The sequence below is a fragment of the Lagenorhynchus albirostris genome, chromosome 14, assembly GCF_949774975.1.
Source record: "Lagenorhynchus albirostris chromosome 14, mLagAlb1.1, whole genome shotgun sequence".
In the NCBI taxonomy this organism is placed as follows: Eukaryota; Metazoa; Chordata; class Mammalia; order Artiodactyla; family Delphinidae; genus Lagenorhynchus; species Lagenorhynchus albirostris.
Window position 1 is genome coordinate 65,408,865 of NC_083108.1, and position 22,743 is coordinate 65,431,607.

At 52.3% G+C, this 22,743-nt stretch overlaps 1 protein-coding gene across 7 annotated transcripts; it reads right to left on the bottom strand.

The window, feature by feature from the left end:
* Positions 1-1,205: 1,205 nt before the first annotated feature.
* LOC132504145 (SEC14-like protein 2) lies at positions 1,206-21,093 on the bottom strand. Of its 7 annotated transcripts, none has more exons than XM_060121234.1 (13): positions 20,952-21,062; positions 20,356-20,550; positions 18,704-18,779; positions 13,985-14,028; positions 13,523-13,582; positions 13,101-13,289; positions 11,968-12,063; positions 11,740-11,800; positions 11,260-11,343; positions 7,680-7,786; positions 7,458-7,597; positions 7,141-7,310; positions 1,206-2,341 (listed from the first exon to the last, which is right to left on the bottom strand). In XM_060121234.1, the coding sequence occupies exons 2-13, from the start codon at positions 20,401-20,403 to the stop codon at positions 2,211-2,213; spliced, it is 1,206 nt and encodes a 401-aa protein (XP_059977217.1). In that variant the 5' UTR covers positions 20,404-20,550; positions 20,952-21,062; the 3' UTR covers positions 1,206-2,210. The 7 variants fall into 7 exon arrangements, with proteins under 7 accessions (XP_059977217.1, XP_059977216.1, XP_059977215.1 ...); XM_060121233.1 differs by having other exon boundaries at positions 13,523-13,643; XM_060121232.1 differs by having other exon boundaries at positions 13,523-13,643; positions 20,223-20,550.
* Between the last annotated feature and the right edge of the window lie 1,650 nt (positions 21,094-22,743).

The following is a 22,743-nucleotide window of genomic DNA, read 5'->3' on the forward strand; positions in this document are numbered from 1 at the left end:
TCACTTTCCCAGGACATATAACTGCTGAGTAGTGAGGCCGGCATTTGACTCCAGGCAGTGCAGCTCCAGTTCCCATGCTCCTAAGGTGAGCTGAGTAAATGAGGCTGGGGGAGCGAATGGTGAGAACCCTGGTGATGTGGATGCTTGGACTCTTAGGAGTCCCTACCCCATGCTCATCTATCAAGCACTGGAGTCTAACTGGACCGAGCCTCTTCGGGGCAGGACCACGAATGAACGAATGAGGCCAGGGAAACGGGGTTGGGGTACAAGACTTCAGGGAAATGAGAACAGAATGAGAGGACGTGGGGTTATTGATTACTAAAGAGTAAACTCTTCCCCTGCTGCACCTCAGTTTACCCATGTGAGGAATAAGTGCACTTCACTAAAGCTCTGTGAATCCTTTGGGGGTACCAGCGAGCAAAGGCCCAGCCTTTAAAGACAGGCAGTCCTGGGTTCAAATGCTAGTTGTGCCGCCTATGAACTGTCAGCCACGCCTGTAAGAAACAAGAGTAGCCAAAATTTACTGAGCGTACACTTGTACCAGGCTTTCTAAGCGCTCTGAATGTATTAATTCCTTGAATCCTTGCAATAAGGCGATAAACACAGGGCTGTTGCCTGGTACCCAGGAGGCGCTCATTAAAGAATTAGCTTTATTATCATCAAATAAAGGTCACAGCCTCCCTGTTGAGGTCCCTGGTTTCAGCCCTGGGAGTCTTCATCATTGTAGGATCATGTAGGGCAGCCAGGTCAGCTGTGATCTCGCAGGAAGCTGGGATCGCGACTCAGTGATCCTCAACCCCAGAAACACTGGCAGTGCCTGCGCGGAATTAGGAGACGGTCCCTAAAGCCACGTGATCGTCGCTTCTCCGTGACCCTCCCAATCCAGGTCCACCGCAGGCGCCGCGCGCGCTTGCCAGACCCGCACTATTTGGCGCGCTCTGAGAAGCCCGAGTTGGGCGGGGTCTCCGTCCTGACCGTTAAGATGGTCAGGTGCACCCTTAGTGCCCTTAGCAAAAATGGCGGAAGACGGCCCACCGGCTGGGCCAATCAGGGGGCGAGCAGGCCGTCAGGACGCCGTCAGCGCACGGAAGGAGACTAGCAGATGGCTTCTGCGCATGCGCTCCGCTTATTGAAGGGGAGAAGCAGGCACCCCACGGCGGAAGTTTGCGTGTGTGAGTAACTGTGAGGAGCGAGGCGGAAGGCGCTGACTTCCACGCCCTGCGCGCTGAACGTTCTTTATTCATTGGTTACTTTTCCTAACAGAGCGCTGTAAACCAAGGTCAGGATATCCTCCTGAGGGGTCTGGCTGGGAGCCATGCGGCCTCGGGGCCTCCTGTCAGTTCCAGCCTTGCCCCTGACTCCTGCTCCCTCAGCTTGGCCAGACCATCTCCCCAGGATGGGTCAGGGCCTGGGTTTCTGAGGGGTGGAAGCTTCAGGACTCACACCCACCGCCAGCCTCCCTGGCCCTTCACGGAGCTGGGATCCCTGGAGGTAACTTCCCTGTGCTTTGCACTGAAGGACAGTGGCTGGGTACCAAAGCTCACTGTCCCAGGAAGCTCTGAGTCACTGACAATCAGTAATTTAAGAGGCAGCCAGTGGGACCCAGGAACTGCTGGATTCCTCGAGGCGAGGGAGAGGCCTGCCTGCCTACCCTTGAAAGGGAAGACCTATGCTGACTCGGGCCCTCTCCCGAGACTTGGGAAAAGCTAAAAGATCCTAGCCTGGGTAGAAAGTTCAGAAGAGCCTCAGACCCCCACCATAACTCTAGCAACCGGCTACCTTGCTATTCCTCATTATGATCTAGACTTACATGTTCATTTGGGAGCAAGTTCCTCCCCTGCAGCTGGCTCCCCTGAAGTGTTAGGTCTCAATTTCTCCCCTTTTTCCTAATTTCCTCCCTGCCACCCCATGGTTCCCCTCTTCCTGTCTCATCTGTCACTGGACAGGTGAAGTTGGCACAGCTTATAAGACAGATGCTGTCACGGTGCCCAGCCCCTGGGGACTCCTTAGTAATTTGAGAGGCAAGGAGGCCCACTCCAGCTAGTCTCCCTCTTCCTAATTCTGAAATGAAGGCTCCCCAGATCCAGCCCCGAAGTCTTTCTTCTAGCCCAGTTTCTTTGGGCGTCAGAGTGCTGGGAAAATGACTGCTACAAGGGATAGAAACTGACAGGGAGATGCTGAGGGAGCCAGGCCTGCTGTGGGAGGAGGTGTTACTTTGGGGTGACTGCCCCCAGCTGTTTCATCTTCTCTTCTGAGGCTTTGTCTGGAAGCAGGACCTCCACGGTGAAACTGACCTTCTTTGCATGAATGAAGCTGTAGGTGTTGTCAAACCGCAGGACATCTGAGGGGAGGGGAAAAAACAGACATTCAGGCAATTCTGACAAAGAGCTTAGACACAGTGATTTTGGTTGACTGAGCAAGGCAGTGTGGTAGGTAATGAGGCTGAAGGTAGCATAAGCAATGATCCTTCACCTTCTGAAACCTAGTCTAGCTGGGTTACAATATGTTCATGAAGAGAAAAATACATAAGACAGAACATGCCAAGTGCCAGATGAGTGGCAGAGACAGTCACGTCTGTAACAGCTTGGAACGAGGGGGCCCTGTAGACTGAAATCATGTGAAAGGCTTTTTAAAGGAGTTAGAGCTTGAACTGGGTCTTGAAAGGAGGGAGTAGAATTAGTTGCAGCAGTAGTTATTATAATAATAATAATAGTAATGGTAACAACAGCTATTTATGTGACTCAATACTGGTATGGCAATCTATATATATTATTCACAATAACTCTTGAGTTCAGCTTTAGTACTGTGTTATATAAAAAGAAAGTCACTGTGTCACACAGTGAGGAAGGGATAGAGCTGGAATTTCCCTCTGGCCTGCATTGCTGCCTGAGTTGGGCCCTAGAAAGCCTAATCCTGTTCAGTTTCTGACAAAAGGTAAAATATGCAAACTTTTTTTTTTTTTTAAAGAAGATGTTGGGGGTAGGAGTTTTGTAATTTATTTATTTATTTTTGCTGTGTTGGGTCTTCGTTTCTGTGCGAGGGCTTTCTCTAGTGGCAAGTGGGGGCCACTCTTCATCGTGGTGCGCGGGCCTCTCACTATCGTGGCCTCTCTTGTTGCGGAGCACAGGCTCCAGATGCGCAGGCTCAGTAGTTGTGGCTCACGGGCCTAGTTGCTCCACGGCATGTGGGATCCTCCCAGACCAGGGCTTGAACCCGTGTCCCCTGCATTAGCAGGCAGATTCTCAACCACTGCGCCACCAGGGAAGCCCAAAATATGCAAACTTTTGAACCAGAAACTTACCCCACAGAAAGATAAATGGACAAAGATGCTCAATACACCCCTATTTGTAGTAATAAAAGATGAGGAAACTAAAATGTTCAAAGAAGAATTGCTTTAAAAGTTTTTATTGAAATACTATTCTGTATAAAAAGAAAGAGGTGAGCTTCATAGAAGTGACTGGGGAAACTAGTGACAATATATCCTTAGGCTAAAAAAAGCAAGTTGCAGAACAATTTGTAAACCATTTCTAACATTTTTGTTAATATATGTAAAAAAAATTTTTTTGGCTTTGTTACTTGGTCTACCTACATTGACAAGTTTTACAATTTCAAAATTCCTTCAAATATACACTGAATAACATATATAATTCCTATGAATGTATATGGGTGAGCACATGTCCTGTTTATTATGGCAACACATAATGCTTCTAAAGGGATGGAAAATATTTGGTAGGATAATACACAAGATCTGTTAGTGGTTTCCTCTGGGGAGAGAAAATGGGCATGCAGTTGGCAGAAAAGGCTTCCAACCCTTGGCCAAGGAACAGACTGCTTTTAATCTAACCCTTCTTTTTTTGAGAAGTTTTTCCATTCCAGTCAAACACCCCTTCCAAAGAACAGAGTGGGAAAACAAAAATACTAGCTCTGCCCCTTCCCTATCCTGGTCTCTAACTTTTCCCAGCCAAAAAAACCCTGTGCATTTAATCCTGAGATTTAACCTTTCCCCTTTTCTGCCCCTGGATAAAATGCATAGTTTTAGACTGAGGGCAGACACACCATTCACCCTTTTCTTCATGGTGTGAAGTGAGTAATAGTCATTGATTTTCTCTCTGAGCCAGAGGTCTTTCAGGACCAGTGGTGCCTCTGGAAAGAGGGAAGCTTCCTCTCTGACCTGGATGACAGAGCCTTAGCAACCAGAGTCAGTCATGCTAGAGAAGAGGTCTTTGAGCTCCTTGGACCAAGCATCAGGATTGAGATGACTCTGCCTAGCATGATGTTCTGCCCTCAGAAACAAGGAAGGGGCTGTTGTGACGCCCAGGCCCGAGGGAAGTGGTTCATTTTGACACTAATCATGTACTCACAGACTTGTAGAGGCCCCAGAGATCCTCCAGGCTGGGGCTCCTTCACTTTTGTTGGGGAACTGACCCCCCTGAGAATCTGATGAAAGCATACAATTTCAGATCCCATGGAGCCCATCATGGACCCTCTGGGGCAGTGGTTCCCAATGGGAAAGTCACCATTCTGAAGAGAGGAGGAGCTGGGGGTAACTGTGCCCTCTCATTTATGTATTGAGAAAACATATATATTCTTAGTGTCCTTTTATTTCTTTTATATTCCAGATAGGAGAGTATATTGACTTTTTAATTATGTGTGTAGGTGGTTATAATATCTATGAATTTCATTTCAGAGTAGTAAAGGGGACATTAGACACCACTTATTATAAAAGGGAGGTGTTTGGTCTTTAAAGATTCAGAATCACTTTAAAGATCTAAATCACTAAAGATTTAGAATCATAGACCCCAGATTAAGATCTGCTCTAGCCTACTCCCCTCATTTTAAGGAAAAAGAGAGCAAAATCTAATTAGAGACACTCAGAGAGTTACTGGCAAAGCTGGACTCAGAAACCGGGTCTTCTGGTGCCTAGAGGGGCTGTTTAACCTTCCTACAGTGCTTCAGCTCTTCTAGACCACAATGCACGCTCCAGATCTTTTTTTCTGAATCTTTTTCTTTCCTAGAAGAGTACTCTACACTCAGGACCTCAGGAAATATTAGTTAGGAGAAAAAAAAGTGGAATCTCCCAGTCAAGGCCCCACAAGCAGATAAACATTCCATCTGGGAATGTATCCAAGGGGAACTATAATTTGGGATTTGCAAACCTAAGCCTGATTATGTTAAAGGGTTCATGGTACTACGGAGAGGTAGTGGGCAGCGCTGGAAAACGGTTTGGGCTCTGCTGAGTTTGGGTAAATTACTTCCCAGGTCTGGGACCCCATTCTCTCCTCTGTCACATGATTACATCTCTAGGGTAGTCTATGGTCACGAGATCCTGTACCGGGACCCTAGGATTCTCTCCTGTCTCCGTTTCTTGGTGTCTATGCAGGCTACGCTGTGGGAGAGATAACATCCCCTCTCTATACCTCAGCTTCCCTGTCCTTTAAAAGAGAAATTCAAGCTTATATGTACAAAATGCTTTATGCTCTGAGGATGACAGTGTCTGGGCTGGTGCTAAGCCTTGTTCTTGATGAAGCACACAGTATACCGCCTTCTCCCTCAGGACCCGACAGCTCACTAACAAGAGTACTTCTCCTCCCTGGGGAGCCAGACCACAGAGTATATGTGAGGAGGGGGCGGTGGAGACTGAGGTTGCTTGGGCTGTGGGGGAGGAGACAGGATCTGAGGTTGGGGCAATGGTGTGGACAAGTACAGAGGCCAAGACATCTGTGGGGCTAGTTCAGACTTCTGGCAGTGCTGCCATGAAAACAGGGCGCAGGGCTTCTCCCATCTCTGGCACTATCTCCCCAGTGGCCCTTCTCCCCCAGGTTTTCCCCTAATGATAATAATGGTGGCCACAGTGCGCTGAGTGCTGCGTGGCAGGCATTACGCTAAGTGCTGCACAGACCTGATCGCATTTCATCATCAGGTGTCCCTATGAGGTAGAGAATTTGATCCCCATTGTAGCAATCAGGAAACTGAAGCTCAAGGAGGCCAAGTCACTTGCCTAAGGACTAGTCAGTGGTCAAGTCCATCTCAGCTTGATGACAAAGCCCTTGCTGTCACTGATTTTCCATGCCTGGCCCCTTGGCTCAGACAGAGAGGAAACTGGAGATTTGATGGGGGTTTTGTGTGTGTGTGTATGTGATTTCTCTGCTTATAAATGTAGTACATGTTCTTTGTAACATAAACTGTATTTGCAGGGCCAGTATAAAGAAACGAAAGCCCTCTATAAGCTTCCTACCACCATTAGCATTAGCAGAGTCCCCAGAATTCTTTTTTTTTTTTTTTTTTTGGTAGGTAAGAATGAATTTATTTAGAGAAACACACTCCACAGACAGAGTGTGGGCCATCTCAGAAGGTAAAAGCGGCCAACCCCAGAATTCTTTTGACCTTTTTTAGCCAAAGCGAGTATACATCATATATGCTAAGTCTCATGCTTTATTTTTTTTTAACATGTATCAGACATCTTATATGTCAGTGTATTCTCTTTAATGCGTATACTGTATTCCATTATATGGATGGACCATAATTTATTTAACAAGAACTTCTTAAGGCCATTTAGTTTATTATCAGTTTCCCAAACTGCTAGGAACATCCATGTACCTATATCTTTGTGTTTTTGTGTAAATATTTCTGTACAGTAAATTTCCAGACGTAGAATTGCTGAGTCAAAGGGAATTTAATCGATATTGCAAAGCTAAGTGAGGTTAAACACCTTTTCAAATGTCTATTTGCCATTCTTATTCCTCTTGGGTAAACTTCCTGTTCATGTTCTGTGGCCATTTTTTGATCAACTTGGAGATGAGTGAAGTTCAGCAGAGTCAAGGCTAGGTTTGTCAGCACTCTGCTCACCCTGTGATCCCTACACCTACGTAACGTGTTCTGCCTCTCTGATGTCTGAGGAGGGCGCATCCCCAGGAAATGTCTAATGGCAGTCACAGCCCCAGTTACACCTGGACCAGGTCACCTTGAGCCTGTCATCTCACCTCTCCAGGCCTAGGTTTCCTCACCTATGCAAGAGAGGTTGAAACTGATGGAGCTCCACTTCTAGTTCTAACAGTGTGAGAACTTAAATCCATGGAGAAAGAGGGACCTCCCGGGCAAACAGCTAGAGCAGGGGCTTCGAGCCAAGACAGAGAGACTTACAGATGCCAGGATCGCTGCAGGTGAGGGTCCCATCCTCAGGGACCAGGTGGGCATTGTACCTCTGGTTGGAAAGCACCTCTGTCATCTCCCCTGCCCTCTGCCGCTCCCCCACTTTGGTCTTCAGGAAAATCCCAAAACCGATGTCCGAACCATCCGACATGAACTGCCACCTGCAGGGGACACCCACCCACTTAGACGTGATTCCGTCTGCATGTTCCCTCTCTGGGGTCCTGCCACCAGGGCTTCTCCCACCCCAGCCCACCGCCAGCACCTATGGCCAGAAGGCTCAGGTCTCCTGGAAGGGTCCAGAACCCTACCTGAGGACGCAGCCTGGAAAGAGAATTTCATACTCCACTTGGTGGGAGGAGCCCCGGGAAATCTGCACACTGTGTTCGTACTGCTGTTTCAGCTGGTCTCGCACGTAATACTTCTTGGGGATGTCACCCCCATAGTTGATCTAGAAGCAGAGCACGGAGTGAGCTGGAATGTGCATTTGAGCCAGGTGTCTCTGGTCACCTCCGGCCCCTGGCAGCCCATACCTTGGATTTACACTTGGGGTCTCCATCAGGGTCCGTCATGGTGCCCCCATACTCCACAGGCAGCTGGTCAGGGCTGACATATTTCAGTAAAACCTCCTTCCAGTTTGCTGGCAGGAGAGGGAAGGAAGGAGAGAAAAGGATCACCACCAGAGCAGGAGTTCATCACAGCCCTGGCAGTCTACACAAAAGAGGCAGAAAAAACCTGTCTGCCCCTGCACACAAAACATGGGCATTGGAAGCACAGGACGTGCGCACAGCTCTGCAGGGGGTTCAAGAGGAGCTGTCACCCAGATGACTGCCCTGTTCTGGACCAGGAAGCAGGAGACAGAGGTCCTGTCCCCACTGCCTCTGGCCAGCGAAGCGACCTGAGGCAAATAAATCACTTCATTCTGAGCCTAGTTCCTCCTGCCCTGCAAGGTTATGGTGGGAGTGAAGTGAACTAAGTACTTGAGAGGGTGTTCGTTGTAAACTGTAAAATGCCGTACCTGTATGAGAGTGTATTATCACTCCCAGGAAGAGGGGATACAAATATTTGAAGTGCAAGCAGGAGGGAACAAAGAAAGGAGGGGAGGGCATTCCACGCAGAGGGAACAGCGCATGTGGCAGGCAGGAGGGCAGTCAACATGATCTGCCCTAGTTAGACTGAGCGTGAGGGCATGACCACTGTCACCTACTGTGCTCACTCGTGATTTATTGAATGAATGCATCACTGTAGACCGACCCCTTAAATGGGCTCCCTTGGCTTTACCCCAGCCACAGTTTCACTTCTCTTGTTTTGTAGGCTGTTTGGCTACCAGTGATTTGGTTTTTTTTTTTTCTCTTTAAATAACCAAGCCCTTTCCTGACTAGGAGAGTTTGCCTCAAGTGCAACCAAGGCTGAGATCCATTTCTCTGCCAGATTCCTAAACAAGTATCAGCCAAGGACAATATTTTGATACTGGATGGAAACCTTTCCCTGCTGACGACAGAGACCAGATATAGAGAGCAGCTCCAGGTCACAGGGTACCACCGAGCATCCTCTGTGGCTGGTGCTGCCCGTAAACCCACAGGGATGGTCCAGGGTTCAGATTTCTAGGGACTTGAGACCATGCAACTCCAGGGGTGCTTTAATCTGTGCTGAGTACCAGTGACCAGCCCAGGGTGAATTTTTCCCCTCCTCTATTGAAGATCCGGTACCTTCCCAGCCCGAGGCGGGTTTGGTTGAAAGGGTTTCAGGTGTGGGTGGGGGAACTGACTGAACCTCCTCTGCAGCCCCGCTGCCAGGAAACCGAACTGGCTCATGCTCATGGTGGGTGGCAGCCACAGAAAAGCCAAAAATCATTAGAGCCTTTTCCTCAGACGTTGTTTCTTCACCCAGTTCAGCTGGAGGGTTGGAATAAGGCCAGGAGGATTCTTCCCATCTCACAGAGAGGAACTGAGGCTACAAGGACAGAATTTGTTGCACTAGAGCCAGGACCAGCACCCAGAAGTCCTGTGCTTTCCAGACTGCTTTGCACCACACCCAGGCTCAGCACACATTTGGAAAACCTCCACTTTCAGTGTGGTGCCTGAAGGTGAACATTCAGAAACCTTCAGAATTCCCTACCCCCAGTTCAACTCCACAGGTGGCATTAAACCATCCACGAGCCAGTCCCAATCTCCCTTTCTAGGCTTTTCTCCCACCACCCCACATCACGCTCCAGCCAAACTCGACTCCTGCCTGTCCCTGGCTGGCTTGATTCCCATGGGTCTTCCTTGCTGGCTTCCCCTCGTCCCCTGATGTTCTCCTGCTGCCCTGCCTATCCAGTGTCCGTCTGCTCGCTTCCCCGCCAACCTCGCAATCGCTTCTTCACTCCCTGGTGGGCTCCTCTTTCTCTTCATGCCCTTGAGCCTGGATATTCCCCAGGCTTCAGCCTCTGTTCTGTGGGCAGTCTTACCTCCTCTCAAGGTTTTAGCTGCTGTCTCTATCTAAAACTCCAAATCTCCAGACTGGAGTTTGCTGCTAAGCTTCAGGCCCAGGCATCCCCAACATGTGTACACCTCACAGACTCCTAGAACTCAACTTCAAGCCTTTCCTTCTGACTGTATTATTCCCCAGTGGAACTAACTGCATCAGAATGACTGCAATGCTGTCACTCATGCCAGATACCAGGGAGCCATTCTAGATTTCTCTTCCTCCCTTCCTACATCCAGTCAATTGAGTTCTGCTGTTCCACTTCCTACGAAAGTCTGAAATCCACCCTCTCCTCTCTGTCCCTACAGCCCCCACCGTGGCTCAGGCTTGCAACACCTGGTGCGTGGGCTGTGGCCACGGTGTACAAACTGGTATCTGTCCTGAGAATCAGGTCCTGTACCCCACCCCCTGCCCCGGCTCAGGAACTCCTCTCTGGTGCCCAGTGGCCGGTGGAGTTGTGTCCCAGCTTCCTGACACAGTGCCCTGGATTCTCTGTGACCCAGCTCCTGGCACCTGGCTCCCTCTCCACGTCATCTCTCGCACACCCTGCCGTGCGCCCTCTTCAGCTGCCCGTGCCATGGTGTGTAAGGTCTTTGCTCATTGTTCTTCTTTCTGCCCAACAGCTTCCTGCCTTGCTTCACCTGGCTACCCTACTCATTCCATAGCTCGCAGGTGAGGGAGGCATCGCCCCCTCCCCAGGCTGGGCGGGGTGAGTGCCCCTGCTCAGTGTTCCCATGGGCTTTTCACCTCCTCTCTTTTACACGTAACATCTTGTGCTGATATACATCTGTTTGTGTCTCCCTTCTCTGAGAGGCCACAAGCTCTTCAAGGGACTCTGTCTTACCTTTGTGGCCTTGACACCTACCTAGTCCAGGGCCAGGCACACAGCAGGTGCCCATCCAATGAATCCATGCGTACTTGCCCTCAACTGAAAGCAACCTCTGCTCCTGTGACCTCCCTTCTCTGCCGCATCTATGCCTTTTCTTTTTTTCTTTTTTTTTTTTGAAGGAATTTTATTTATTTTTTGGCTGCATTGGGTCTTTCTTGCTGCACGTGGGCTTTCTCTAGTTGCGGTGAGCAGAGGCTACTCTTCATTGCAGTGTGCGGGCTTCTCATTGCAGTGGCTTCTCTTGTTGCGGAGCATGGGCTCTAGGCACGCGGGCTTCAGTAGTTGTGGCACGCGGGCTCAGTAGTTGTGGCTCGCAGGCTCTAGAGCGCAGGCTCAGTAGTTGTGGCACACGGGCTTAGTTGCTCCATGGCATGTGGGATCTTCCTGGACCAGGGCTCGAACCCGTGTCCCCTGCATTGGCAGGCGGATTCTTAACCATTGTGCCACCAGGGAAGTCCATCTATGCCTTTTCTAGTTTGTGTCCTAGCTTTCTCTTAAAAGTCTCCTGTTTCACTGCAAGCTTATTGAGGACAAGGACTGGCATTCCATTCATCTTTGAATTTCCCCAGAGTGTCTGAGAGAAAGAGTTCTTAGGAAAAGAGACAGGAAGCCCCTTGCTCGGGCCCAGCCTGCTCCTGGGTCCCACTGCTCCCAAACCAGCAGAGGGAGCCTTCGCCCCGGCAGCTCTGGCTCTCTAACGCCATCCCCAGCGGGGCTGCAGCCATGCCACGGAGTGGAGGAGGGTCTGGGCTACTCACCCCCCAGGACCATGATCTTCTTACGAGTGTCCTCACTCAGGAATGGTTTGATGAGGTTATAGGCCACAGGAAACAGCTTGGGGGCTGGAACAGAGACCAGGCCATGTGAGGCCAGGAGCAGTCCCCACTCTGTCCCTAACAGTGTCCACCATAGCCCCCAGTGTCTGGCCATGCACTCCCTGGTGCTGTGGAGCCCACACAGGCAGCCCTATGTAAGGCTTGGCTTTCCTGTCTGTACAGGGGGGATGGTCTTCCTTTCTCACGGGGCTCGGTGGCTCGAAGGAGGTAACGAATACTAAAAGCTTTGTGAATTACAAAGTGGTCTGCGTACATCATGGGTCGGTCTTCTGAACAGGTCCTAAGACCCCACCCTCCACCCCCGACTTCGGCTCACTCTATTTCACTCTCCTTAATCTGTCCCAGTAATATTTTTGGCCCCTCTTTCCCATTGGGCTTCATCACAGGTAGTTGCCAACTTACCTTTAATGACAAAAAGACGCTTCAGTGTTTCGGGGTAATTTTCCTCAAACATGCAGAGAAACTGTGGAAAGAATCCAGTGGGCTCAGAACTCTGTGCCAGGGAGGGAGGCCCTTCTTCCTCTGGCTTCCCCCACCCCACAGGGCCTCCTAGCAGAGGGACCCACCCCCCCAACCCACCCCCCGACCCTCACCTCTCACCCTCCACCACCCCCGAGCCCTGAACTTCACCTCTCCATAGGCCTCCACAGCTGGCTTCCAGAGATGTTTGAGACCAAGCCCCTCACAGTCATAAATCAGGGTGATGGTCTCTATCTTGTTCCCCGTCTGCAGGGGACAGAGGAACAGAAAGTCACATCAGGCTGCCCCACACACAACACACACACGGAAGCCCACCCCGGTTCAGGGAAAGTGCTGATTGTACCCTGCACCTATACTGCAACCAGATCCGGCAGGGCCGTACCTAGGGTTTTCCAAATCGAGATAATTACCCCAGGCCGGAACTGCGGCCTAGACAAGTCACCCTTCCCGTTTAGATCTCCGTGTTCTCATCCAGTAAACAGCTGGGTGAACTTAGATTACATCTGAAGTCGCTCCTGTTCTGCAGTTTGACCCGGTGGCCCCCCTCGTCCTCTGCACCCCGTGCAGCCACTCATCTCGCAGGCACAGATGCTCTCTATCCAACCTAAGCCCTTAAGGTGCATCTCTAACACTTCTCTGCGTGCCCAGCCCCACAGGGCCTCTGCGCACACTAGGTTCTCAGTGAATGTGGATGACACTGTTGAAATGTCCCCAAACATATCACATGGTCTCACTGGATCTTTACGACTGCTGAGGAGGAGGGCAGGGGAAAGGACCATGGCAGCTCCGCCTCGCTCTTCAGTCTTTCTCCAGTAAGAGAATCAGCTGTCCTTAGCTTTATCTGAATTCAGAGTTAGGGAAGCACAGAATCTGAGCTCACTGACACCAGCGGCACCCAAATACTTGTCCAGGGATAGGGTGGTCCCTGACAAGGATTCCTCTGGTGCCCAGATAAAGGAAGAAAAGTAATGATAACGTAGCATGTTTTCTATGAAGCTAAACTTTACTCAATTAAAGGACGGCCCTTTATTCTGAGACAATGCCGTCCCTATAGTTTGGTGGGTTAATTATGACAATAGCTGGTTAGTGTTTTCTAAGTCCTTACTTGGAAAAATAAAAATTCGGTAACATAGATCAGTCCCTAAAACTTTGCAATTTCACTGGTCTATGAAATCTAAACATCAGGGCCTAAAGCTGCCCTTAAAGCCACGTGTGACACCCACACTTCTGCGTGACCACCTCCACCGGGCGTAACTCCTCTTCAGCCGTGCTGGTCCCCTCACCTTTTCGGTCTGGCAGGCGCACTCCCGCAAAAGCAGCTCGCAGTCCCGCATCTTGGTCTTGACCAAGTCCTGTTTGGTGGCTGAGAGGAGCAGACCCTTGGCATCCAGAGGTCCAATGATGTCGTACCAGATGGGGCAGCCATCCAGGTCGTAGCCGCACATGCCCCCTGAGAGATACTGTTGGACCACCTGGGCCCAGACAGAGATGGGGGCGCCTGGTCAGCAGGCCCCGGGCAGCCACACCTTCCCGGTGTCCAGGGCCTTCCTCTGGGTTCATCCGCCCCTGGGTGCCAATGGATACTCATTCAATGACTTGGCATTGTCAGACCTTTCCTCTGAGGGTCCCAGTCCCATAGACCCAGGATACAGATCATGGGTCTAACAGACCTCACGTGGTGTGGGGCGGGATAATCTGTTCTCACCTCTGGAGGCTGCCAGCTCATGATGTTGTCAATGTCCTTTTGCTTTCGGACCTCCACATGCTGCAAACACACGAGGGCTTTAAAAAAGCAGGGCGGGGAGGGGGTGGTCCTTAACAGGCATCTAGCAATGGGTGACAGCACGAACAGACCACCGGACCACAGGTAAGTCACGAGAAGGCAACCAGCAGGAATGGAAAAGAAGGAAGTGCCTGTTTCAGAGATCTCAGCAGAACAGATTATAATTCTTGGCTGGCCCAGAACTATGAAAGCTCTGTTTCCAGGGAAGGGAATGCACTTTGTCCTGGAGGATAAGGCAGTATGGGTCGGCTAATACTCAGATATGTCACATAAGCCACAGGCGGTGATTGGGGTGGGAGGGGGTGGACAGAAGTCCAAGCACGGCGTGATTCTGATGGGCAGAAATGGAGGCAACAGTGGGCTTCGGAGACAAATGGGTCTCACCTTCCGGAGCATGGCCTCAGACTTCTGCAGGTCAAAGCTTCTTGCTATAACAGGGAAACATGGTCAGGGTTAGGATAGCAGCCTGGGCGCCAAGGATGGGAAGATTTCCCTGCTCCTGTGCGGAAACGCCTGCTGACTCTCAGATCACCCCACATATAGAAGCTAATGTGAGGACATTCACTGCTTCTAGAGCACCACAGCCCCTGGGCTTGTGGGGAAAGCAGGTCAAGGTTCAGGGCAGGTGGGGGCAGCAATGCAAGTTCAGGGTCAAAAGAGTTTGACCCTAGTGGATGCAATCAGGTGAAGTGTCTTATCTCCTGTCAGGGAAAGCAAACCCTGGGCTCCCTTATCATTTACCCTTCTCCTTCCACAAAGTTAATCTCCTCCACGGTCTAACATCCAGTCCTGAGAGCTTGACCTGCGGTTCAAAGATGAATACAGCTGCCGCATAATCTGGGGCAGGACTGGCAGAACATTCCAGTAGGATGGAGGGGAGATGAGCCTCCAGTCAACCTTGCCATATCCTCAAAGGACCCATGCATACCCCAGGGGGACACAGAGGGCCCTCGTCCTCCCAGGGTTCCCAGAAAGTTTCAGAATTAGAGTTCACCTGGCTCAACTCAATTTCATGTACAAACCCTGACATGCTGTCCTGCTCAAACTTGAACACAAAGACCTCCCTGCCCGCCAAGCCCATCTGCTCCCAAACAATCCAAGCTGCCATTTGCACACAGCCCTCACTATTGTACTGAGCAGAGACCCTCTACAGCGACATTCAGAGAGGAGGGGCGGGGGTGCTTCCTCAGCCACGTGATCACCTTTCCAATACTCGCAAATTCTGTGCTGCCACCCTGAGTGCTCCCTGCTATCATGCTGCCCGTCCATGGATCCTTTAACCATCCTTCAAAGCTTGGTTTCAAGTCCATCAACTTCCCTTTGGATGTTTTCCAGTTTGCCAGTGCCCCTCTTGAAGTGTGTGGTCCAGAGCACAGGTGTTGCCTACCCTTCTCCAATTAAGCCTAAGAACTTTCTCGGCAACAGGCCAGGCCCTTAACTCAGGCGAAGCTTACAGTCAACTGAAACCCCCAAATCCTTTTCACCTGTGCTGCTTATGAAGCCTCTACCCCATAGGTTGAGAGGTGGTTTTCTGGATCTATCCCTATCAGATTTCATCTTGTTATGGCCAGCTGCATTTCATCTTTTTTTTTTTAATTTTTAAATTTTTGGCTGTGTTGGGTCTTCGTTGCTGCAGGCAGGCTTTTCTCTGGTTGCAGTGAGCAGGGGCTACTCTTCATTGTGGTGCGCAGGCTTCTCATTGTGGTGGCTTCTCTTGTTGTGGAGCACGGGCTCTAGGCACACGGGCTTCAGTAGTTGTGGGACATGGGCTCAGTAGTTGTGGCTCACGGGCTCTAGAGCGCAGGCTCAGTAGTTGTGGCGCACGGGCTTAGTTGCTCCACGGCATGCGGGATCTTCCCAGACTAGGGCTCGAACCCATGTCCCCTGCATTGGCAGGCGGATTCTTAACCACTGCGCCACAAGGGAAGCCCCTGCATTTCATCTTTTAAAGAGTTTCTGAGATCCAGATTCTGACCAATTTTGCCATTTGACCTATGAACTGTCCCTCCCAGCTGTATGTCCTCTGTGGGTCTGATTGACATCCAGATCTGCTGACAGCCCTGGAACCTGGGCCAGACAGGCTGCCCTCTGGACTGTCACCAGCCCCTTAATCACTGCTCTTCAGAAGTGGCCGAGCACATTCCCTGACTCTGCTGTCCTGAAATGCAGTCCACTCTCCTGCACTCAAGGATACGACAAGAGATTTGACCAATGCCATACCCTGTCATGTGTGCTAGACACACGTTTGCAGGAATGAGCAGCCTTCCCTCTTGGGAAGTTCCTTCTCATGGTCACCCTTCACATGCCATTGTAGCAGCAGGGGGCAGCTTTCAGAGGAATATAATCTGGGTTTGCATCTCAGCCCTTCCACCTTCTTCCTGTTTGACCTTGGACAAGATACTGCACATCTCTGGCCAAATCATCCAGTGAGCTAGAAACACTTGGAAGATGCAAGGCACCATGCTATCATGTTGGGGTAGCCCAGCTGGACCTGAAAGTGGGAATCCTCCATGGGAGGGACACGCCCAACTGTGAGGAGAGTCATCTTCCTTGGGAACAGGAGTGGTGGTGAACTTCGGGCCCCCTTATCTCAGGGAGGCTCTCCAGTTAACCTTTAGCTGCTGGGGTCCAAAATCCAGGGTCTTTTAGGGCCCTCCCCGAGTTTCCATTGCCCCTGGCAGTACCGGCCTGATGCCTCTCCAGGGCTCCTGCCGCCCTGGTCAGGGGCAGCTCAAAGCATGGCTTAGGGCACTGCCAGAGAGGCCAGCCTGGGAGCAAGCTGTCCTGGGTTCTTATTTGATCTCTTCCTGTCCTGGAAAACAAAGAGACTCAGACCTGCTCTGCCAGGCTCACAGGTTTCCTCCACCTCCTCGTTTTATCTTGCCATCTGAGCCCCCTCGCTGGGGTGCCCAGAGCTCAGGCCCACTCGGGGGGAGGCAGTGATCTGTGTGCCTGCTCTCGGGCCTGGGGCCCAGCAGAAAGCCAAGCCCGTGTCGGGGGAAGGGAGGAACCCAGTGCTCACTCGAGAAAGGGAAGAACCCAGTGCTCACTCACACCTAGATTAGACAAAGACATTCGGCTGGCATGTGCCTTGCAAATGTTTCCTTTAGATGAAAAGGAGAAAAAGAAAAGGTTTCTCTAAAAAAAAAAAAAAAAAAAAAAAAGGGGGGGGGAATTCCCTGGTGGTCCAGTGGTTAGGACACCGAGCTTTCGAGCTTTCACTGCCGAGGGCCCAGGTTCAATCTCTGGTCAGGGAACTAAAATCCCGCAAGCTGTGCGGCGTGGCAAAAACAGAAAAGAAAAGAAAAGCAAGGCGACAAAAACCCTAATTGAAATTCACAGTAGAGTCTGACCAGGCCTGAGCTCCTGCCCAGGGAAATGTGAGGCACAAATAAAGTGCAGAGGAGATATTTCCTTGGTTTGAAGAGGCAGAGCTTGGTTTCAGGAGGCAGCTGTGGCTTACTGGAGAGGATGATGGCCTGGGAATCAGGGGCCCTAGGTTTCTGCCCTGATTCTGCTTCGCATTAGCTGTGTGCCCTCAGCTAAGTGCCCTCTCCTCTCTGAGCCTCAGTTTTCTCATCTGGCAAATGAGGATAACTGCACTCTTCTATATTCCTGCAAAGAGAGGGGTTATCCCAGGACTGGGGAGTTGGGGTGCCTGGGAAACCAGGGCCCCAGGCCAGCCTTCTCTCAGATAAAAAAAGAGCTGCGAAGCTGTTCAATTCAACAGCTCTCTGAAACCACACTTCCCCCACCTCACAGTAGCTGGGTAGTTTGTTTGATCATCTTGCAGCTGGCCCTTTAATGCAGCGCTGTCTGCCCACTCTCCCCACCCGCCCCCTTCCAGCTACAGCCCTTCAGCAAAGGCTGGGCCAAAATGTCCTCCAGCTCTGGACTGACTCCACCGCCGCCTCTTTGCTGCCTCTCCACCCTCTCTGAGTGGGTGGGGTGGGGGGAGTTCACAGCTTTTTAGGGGGAAAAGGGCAAGTGGCACTTTCAGAGGCACACAGGGTCTGCTCTGGGGGGCCTGCTAGCTATCAGCCTCTCAAGAGTGTGCCAGCTCTATTCAGTTTCTGGACAGAAAAGGAAAATACATCTCTTCCCCTGTCCCAAGACCCGCAGGGTATACATGTGTGTGTCTGTGTCTATAAATAAGTAATTGGCCATGACTTATACTTTAATATTTTGGGCTCTGATTCTGTTATCACGATTTAATCTCTGTTAATCTAACACAGAGGAATTTTCTCTATTATTTCTATGTCTGGCAATAAAGTTTCTACAAAGCCAAAAAAAAAGTGTGTCACAAGAACCAGAGAGGGTGGCACATGACTTGAGAAAGAAAAGAACAGAAGGATTTCAGGAGTTGCAACATGGGGTTGAGTCTGACCCTGGTGCTAGTAGAAACGTGTACACTGCATCATCACGGGCAGAGCACTGTCACGTCCCATCTTGCCATAGGCAGGGCACCCTGTCTCATCCAGCTCTCCCAGAGAGGAGCCTCAGACAGATGTTCACCCCTGGACCAGGTACCAGAGCCAGGCCAGGGCAGAGCTGGAATGGACCTCAGGGCCATGGAGCCAGATGATGGCTTGAGGGGAGTTTTATTAACCTAGGTCAGGCTGAACCCCACCCACCGTGTTCCCCGTGCATTCTGCCCCTCCTTCAAGCTGCCACAGAGAGGGCCAGTCTCTCCCACGGGCCAAGACTCTGGTTCTAAGCTTGGCTCTGCCTCCAACTTCCCACAAGCTTGGGGCCTTTCTTGGCTTTCCCTCAACCTGTTTCCCACATCCATCGGCAGAGTAGATTCATCGAGTGGATGGAAAGGGCACCGGGCTGGGAGTCAGCTGACCTGGCTCTAGTCCTCTCCCTGCCTGCAGTTCAACACTGTGCGACTTGGGGCAAGTTACCTCACCTCTCTGAGCCTCAGTGTCGTTATCTATCCAACAGGAGGGTTGAGGTTATATCATTGCCAAGAACGCTTTTGGTTCTGAAGGTTGAATACTCCAGATTCTGAGATTGCCTGGGGCAGGGTTTCCAGAGGGTGCTATTCTGTTCCCCAGCCCAAGCCCCTGCCCCAGCCTCCCGCAGCCCCTTTTTCCTCACCTCGGAGCCAGCGCAGGAGAAAATAGTCATCTGGATTCGGCAGACTGGGCAGCACATCCTGGACATTCTCCCGAAACTGTAGGGAGAGGCAGCTGGGTGAGTAGCAGGTCCCACCCTGACCGCCCTCTGCCCGGGACTCTCCATAGAAGTTTTTGCTGGACCCCTGCTCAACACGGGTCAACTCTGCAGACACTGGCTGAGCACCTGAGCAGCGTGGGACACTCTGTCGGTCATGCTGGTGGGAGCTGAGTAGCAGGAGGAGGTGAGAAGGGAGTAAGACACTGCCCCTGCCTGGCTGTGCACACTTACACGCTCCAGTGTGATGGCTGGGCAGAACAGCCCCCAGCTAACCGCCACAGTAGACACTCTGGGGTGTGCCACAGCAAAAGCGTAAGTTTACCAAGCATTCCTCGTGTGCCCAGCACCGACCTCGGTGCTTATTCATTCTTCTAGAGATATTACTGCTCCCGTTTTACAGATGAAGTAATTAGAGCTCAGAGAGGCCAAGTAACATGCCCAAGGTCGACAGCTAGTAATCAGCAGAGCTGGGATGCAAACCCCGGTCTGTCCCAGGCCAGAGCCTGCACTCTTTCCACCATGGCCTGTCCCCTTAGTAATGGAATGGTGAGCAATGTGTCCAGGGAGCAGAGGGAAGGAAGAGTTTGATGCTGACTGGGGCCAGGAAGAGGGTGGTCTCACACTACTTCATATAAAAAATGACATTTGAGCTGGGCTTGAAGGACTCCAAAGGCAGCAGGAGGAGGAAGGAGGGCAATCCAGGTGGAGGGAAGAGTTCCAGCCAGAAGTCATGAAGGGGGAAAGTGTAGGGAGTGCCAAACAAGAGAGCTGGACAGTGACCCCAAGGATGGCCACGCCCCCTCCAACTGCTCATTACCCTGCAGGTGAGCATGCCCCCACGTGCTGTGCTGTCCCCAAGCCTCCTGCTCCCAGCCACTCACCTTTCCCTAGTCAGTGACCTACAGGGCAGCCACAGAGAGGATCAATGAGGACCCGCCACCTCTGCCCCTTGCCTAGGTCAGCCAGGGACTCAAACCATCCCATCCCCCAAACAGCTCCCAGACCCCCAGGGAGACTGGCATGAAGCCACCCCTTACCAAGGACACTACCTAGCCCCTGATATCTAGTTTAATCACCACCTAATCCCTTCTCTGCCTGACTTCCCCTGCAGGTCAGCAGTAAAATCTGAAACCTCCCTACCCGGCCTCCCTGGGATGGGGAGGCCCAGCCTGGGGCAAGGCCTCCATGGGACTGGAGCCTCTGCCCCACTACCACGGCAGAAGACACCTGCCACCCGCCCCCTCCACCACTTTCTCAGCAATGGAAAACTGCTGTGGAGGCTCCAGACCTAAGACCGGACGCAAACAGCTCCAGCTCCAAGAACAGCCAACCTTCCCTCTCTCCCCAAGGGCAGCAGGGGAGATCCAGCTGGTGGGAGAGGGTCCGGCTCTGGAACTGTTGCCCCTCCTCTGCCCAGGCGCCAAGGCAAAGCTAGGCTTACCTCCTTGCCTTTTGAAGAGCATCAGCCCCAAGTCCCCAGCCCGGGAGGGGCCTGGGTTGAGGGAGGGGCCTGGGTTGCAGGACGGGGTGGGGAGCTGGTCTCAACTCAAACTAGCCCCAACCCAGTCAGTCACCGGTAGGATCCTAGGCTTTGCACTTGAAGCTGCTCCTTTCCACATCATCTGGTCCAACCTCCTCAATTCCTTTCCTCAAGGAGCGAACAGAGAAGGACCGGTTTTGCCCAAGGTCGCAGAGAGACTTGGTGCCAGAGCAGGAGCCATCCAAGTCTCCTAAGAAGCCCTCCGGCCCTTTCCATCGTGCCACTGCCCCTGCAAGAGGAAAACCTCCCGGAAATGGGAGGAAACCTAGGGCCCTGCCCCTGCCCCTGCCCCCAGGGCCCGGCTGCCAGTCCCGAGAATGAACTTTGCCTTTGTGCCCTCAGCTGCCTCCGTGGGCTTCCAAGCAACCACTTCTTCCCAGGTGGCAGCGCCAAGGGCTCGCTCGCGGCTGGGGCCGGGACGACCAAACTTCCCCGGGGTCCCCTCGGCGGACGGAGGGGAGCGAGGGAGGGGGCGACCGCGGACCGCTCGGTGCGGTGGCTGCCGCTCCTTCCGCCGCTCGCCGCGGACCCGCGCTCGCCCCCCATCCAGCCCCTTCCCAGCCCGCTGCCGCCAGAGGATGGGGGCCATCGCCCGGGGCGGGGCCGGGCCGGGACGGGGTGAGGGCTCACCTTGGCCAGTGCCTCCTTCTGCCTGGGGCTCAGATCGCCGACTCTGCCGCTCATCGTGGCCCAGGCTCTGGGCGCGGCGGTTGCGGCAGCAGACAGAGCACGGACTCGTTCTCCGCCGCGGGAGTAAAGTCCCAGCCTTTTGCCGGGGCCGCGGTTGGCAGCCAAGCCCCGCCTCTTAAAGGATCCCAAGGGGCGGAGTAGGGAGAGATGCGCTGGGCGCAGGAGCGTCTGACGCGGGTACCCTCCGCTCTCCTGAAGCGGAGACCTGAGCAGGAGGCGAGCAGGAGTGCCCACCCGGCCCGAGGCCGGTAGACATGAGAAGGACAGGAAGTCTGGGTTCCAGTCCCCAATTTACCCTTAGCTTACACTGTGACCTTGGAGGAGACACCTGAACTCTCTAGGCCTTACTGTCCCCAACTAGGTGCTATCTAATGAGCTCTTCTAAGATCAGGTCCCCACGGTGCAGGACCTCTCCCTCCAATACGAGAGGAAGCTTGACTGATGCCTCTATAGGGGACCAGGGGACCCCTAAGTCTAGCCATCGCCCTGCCTCCAGGACAGTGGCCTTGGCCTTTTCTCTCTGGGGCTTCTGCCCTCCTCCTGTCCTGCCATGGATTTTGGACCACTGCTGCAAACCCAGCTTGGGGCCTTTCAGTGTTAACAGCCTTTCCCCTCCCCCTTCGGGGCAGGCAGGCTGAGGGGGGGTAAGGAAGCCCAGACCCCATCTCCCCACCCAGAGCCCTGTTCTCTGCTTCTGACCTTCGCAGCTCTCTGAGAGGCTCATAAGGTGCTGGGACCCTCAGCTGGCATGGAGGATTGCTTCCTCTCTGGGAATCAGAAGACCTGGGTTTGAATCCTAAATCTTCCCCTTGTTTGTATGAGACTTCAGGGAGCAACTTCACCTCTCTGAATCCAAGCTTCTTCATTCCCTAAATGGATTTGGATGATCTGGACCCTGAGTCAGCATGAAAGGATAAAGCAAGCTAATGTACATAGCTTGCCCTGCACTCAGGGCAGTGCCTAGCACAGGGTTCCCCTATGTGACCACTCCTTTGTCCGCTCTGCAGAGCTTCCCTTTGCTGCCTGCCTGGCCAGGCTTCAGCCTCGGGGTGGAGATGCAGGGTGGACGTGGAGGAAGCCACAGTGAAAGCGATGGCCCAATTAAAGCGGGCCTTCTATCAGCTTATCTGCTTCGCCCCCCCCCCAACTCACAGCCAGGGGCCAGAGCTGTGGGTTCCCACGTAGCTAGCTGCAAGTCTGATTTGCGGGACAGATGCCATCTGACTGTCCTGCCATGTCCCTTCCCCATACAATGAAGCCATTTCCTACTTTCTGAGCTCACCAGCCCTCCCTCTCTGTCTGGGTTCCCCCCTCCCCTACTCTAATCCTACCTCCAGGGTAGCAGCTGGTCACATGCCTTGGCCATTCTTTCCTCCTACTGCGTGCCAGGCCCTAGGTGCCGTTCTGGGGATCCCGAAATGAGTCGGATGCCATCCTGCACTCCCAAAGGTAAGACACAGGCACCATCGACTAGAATACAAGGATGAGATAAATGTCCCAAAGAGAGCCGGCAAGTACCTGGGAGCTTAAGGGGGGAAAATTTGCTTTGGGTTGGAATAATCCTAGAAGGCTTCATGGAGGGAACAAAATTGGACTGGGCCCTAAAAATCTGGGATGGGAAGGAAATGGAAAGGAGATTCATTCATTCCATGCTGGCACAAAGGCACGAGCAAAGTTCTGGTGGTAGGTAGGAAGCATGGCTACAACCAGAGAGGAGGGGAGAGAAGGATTG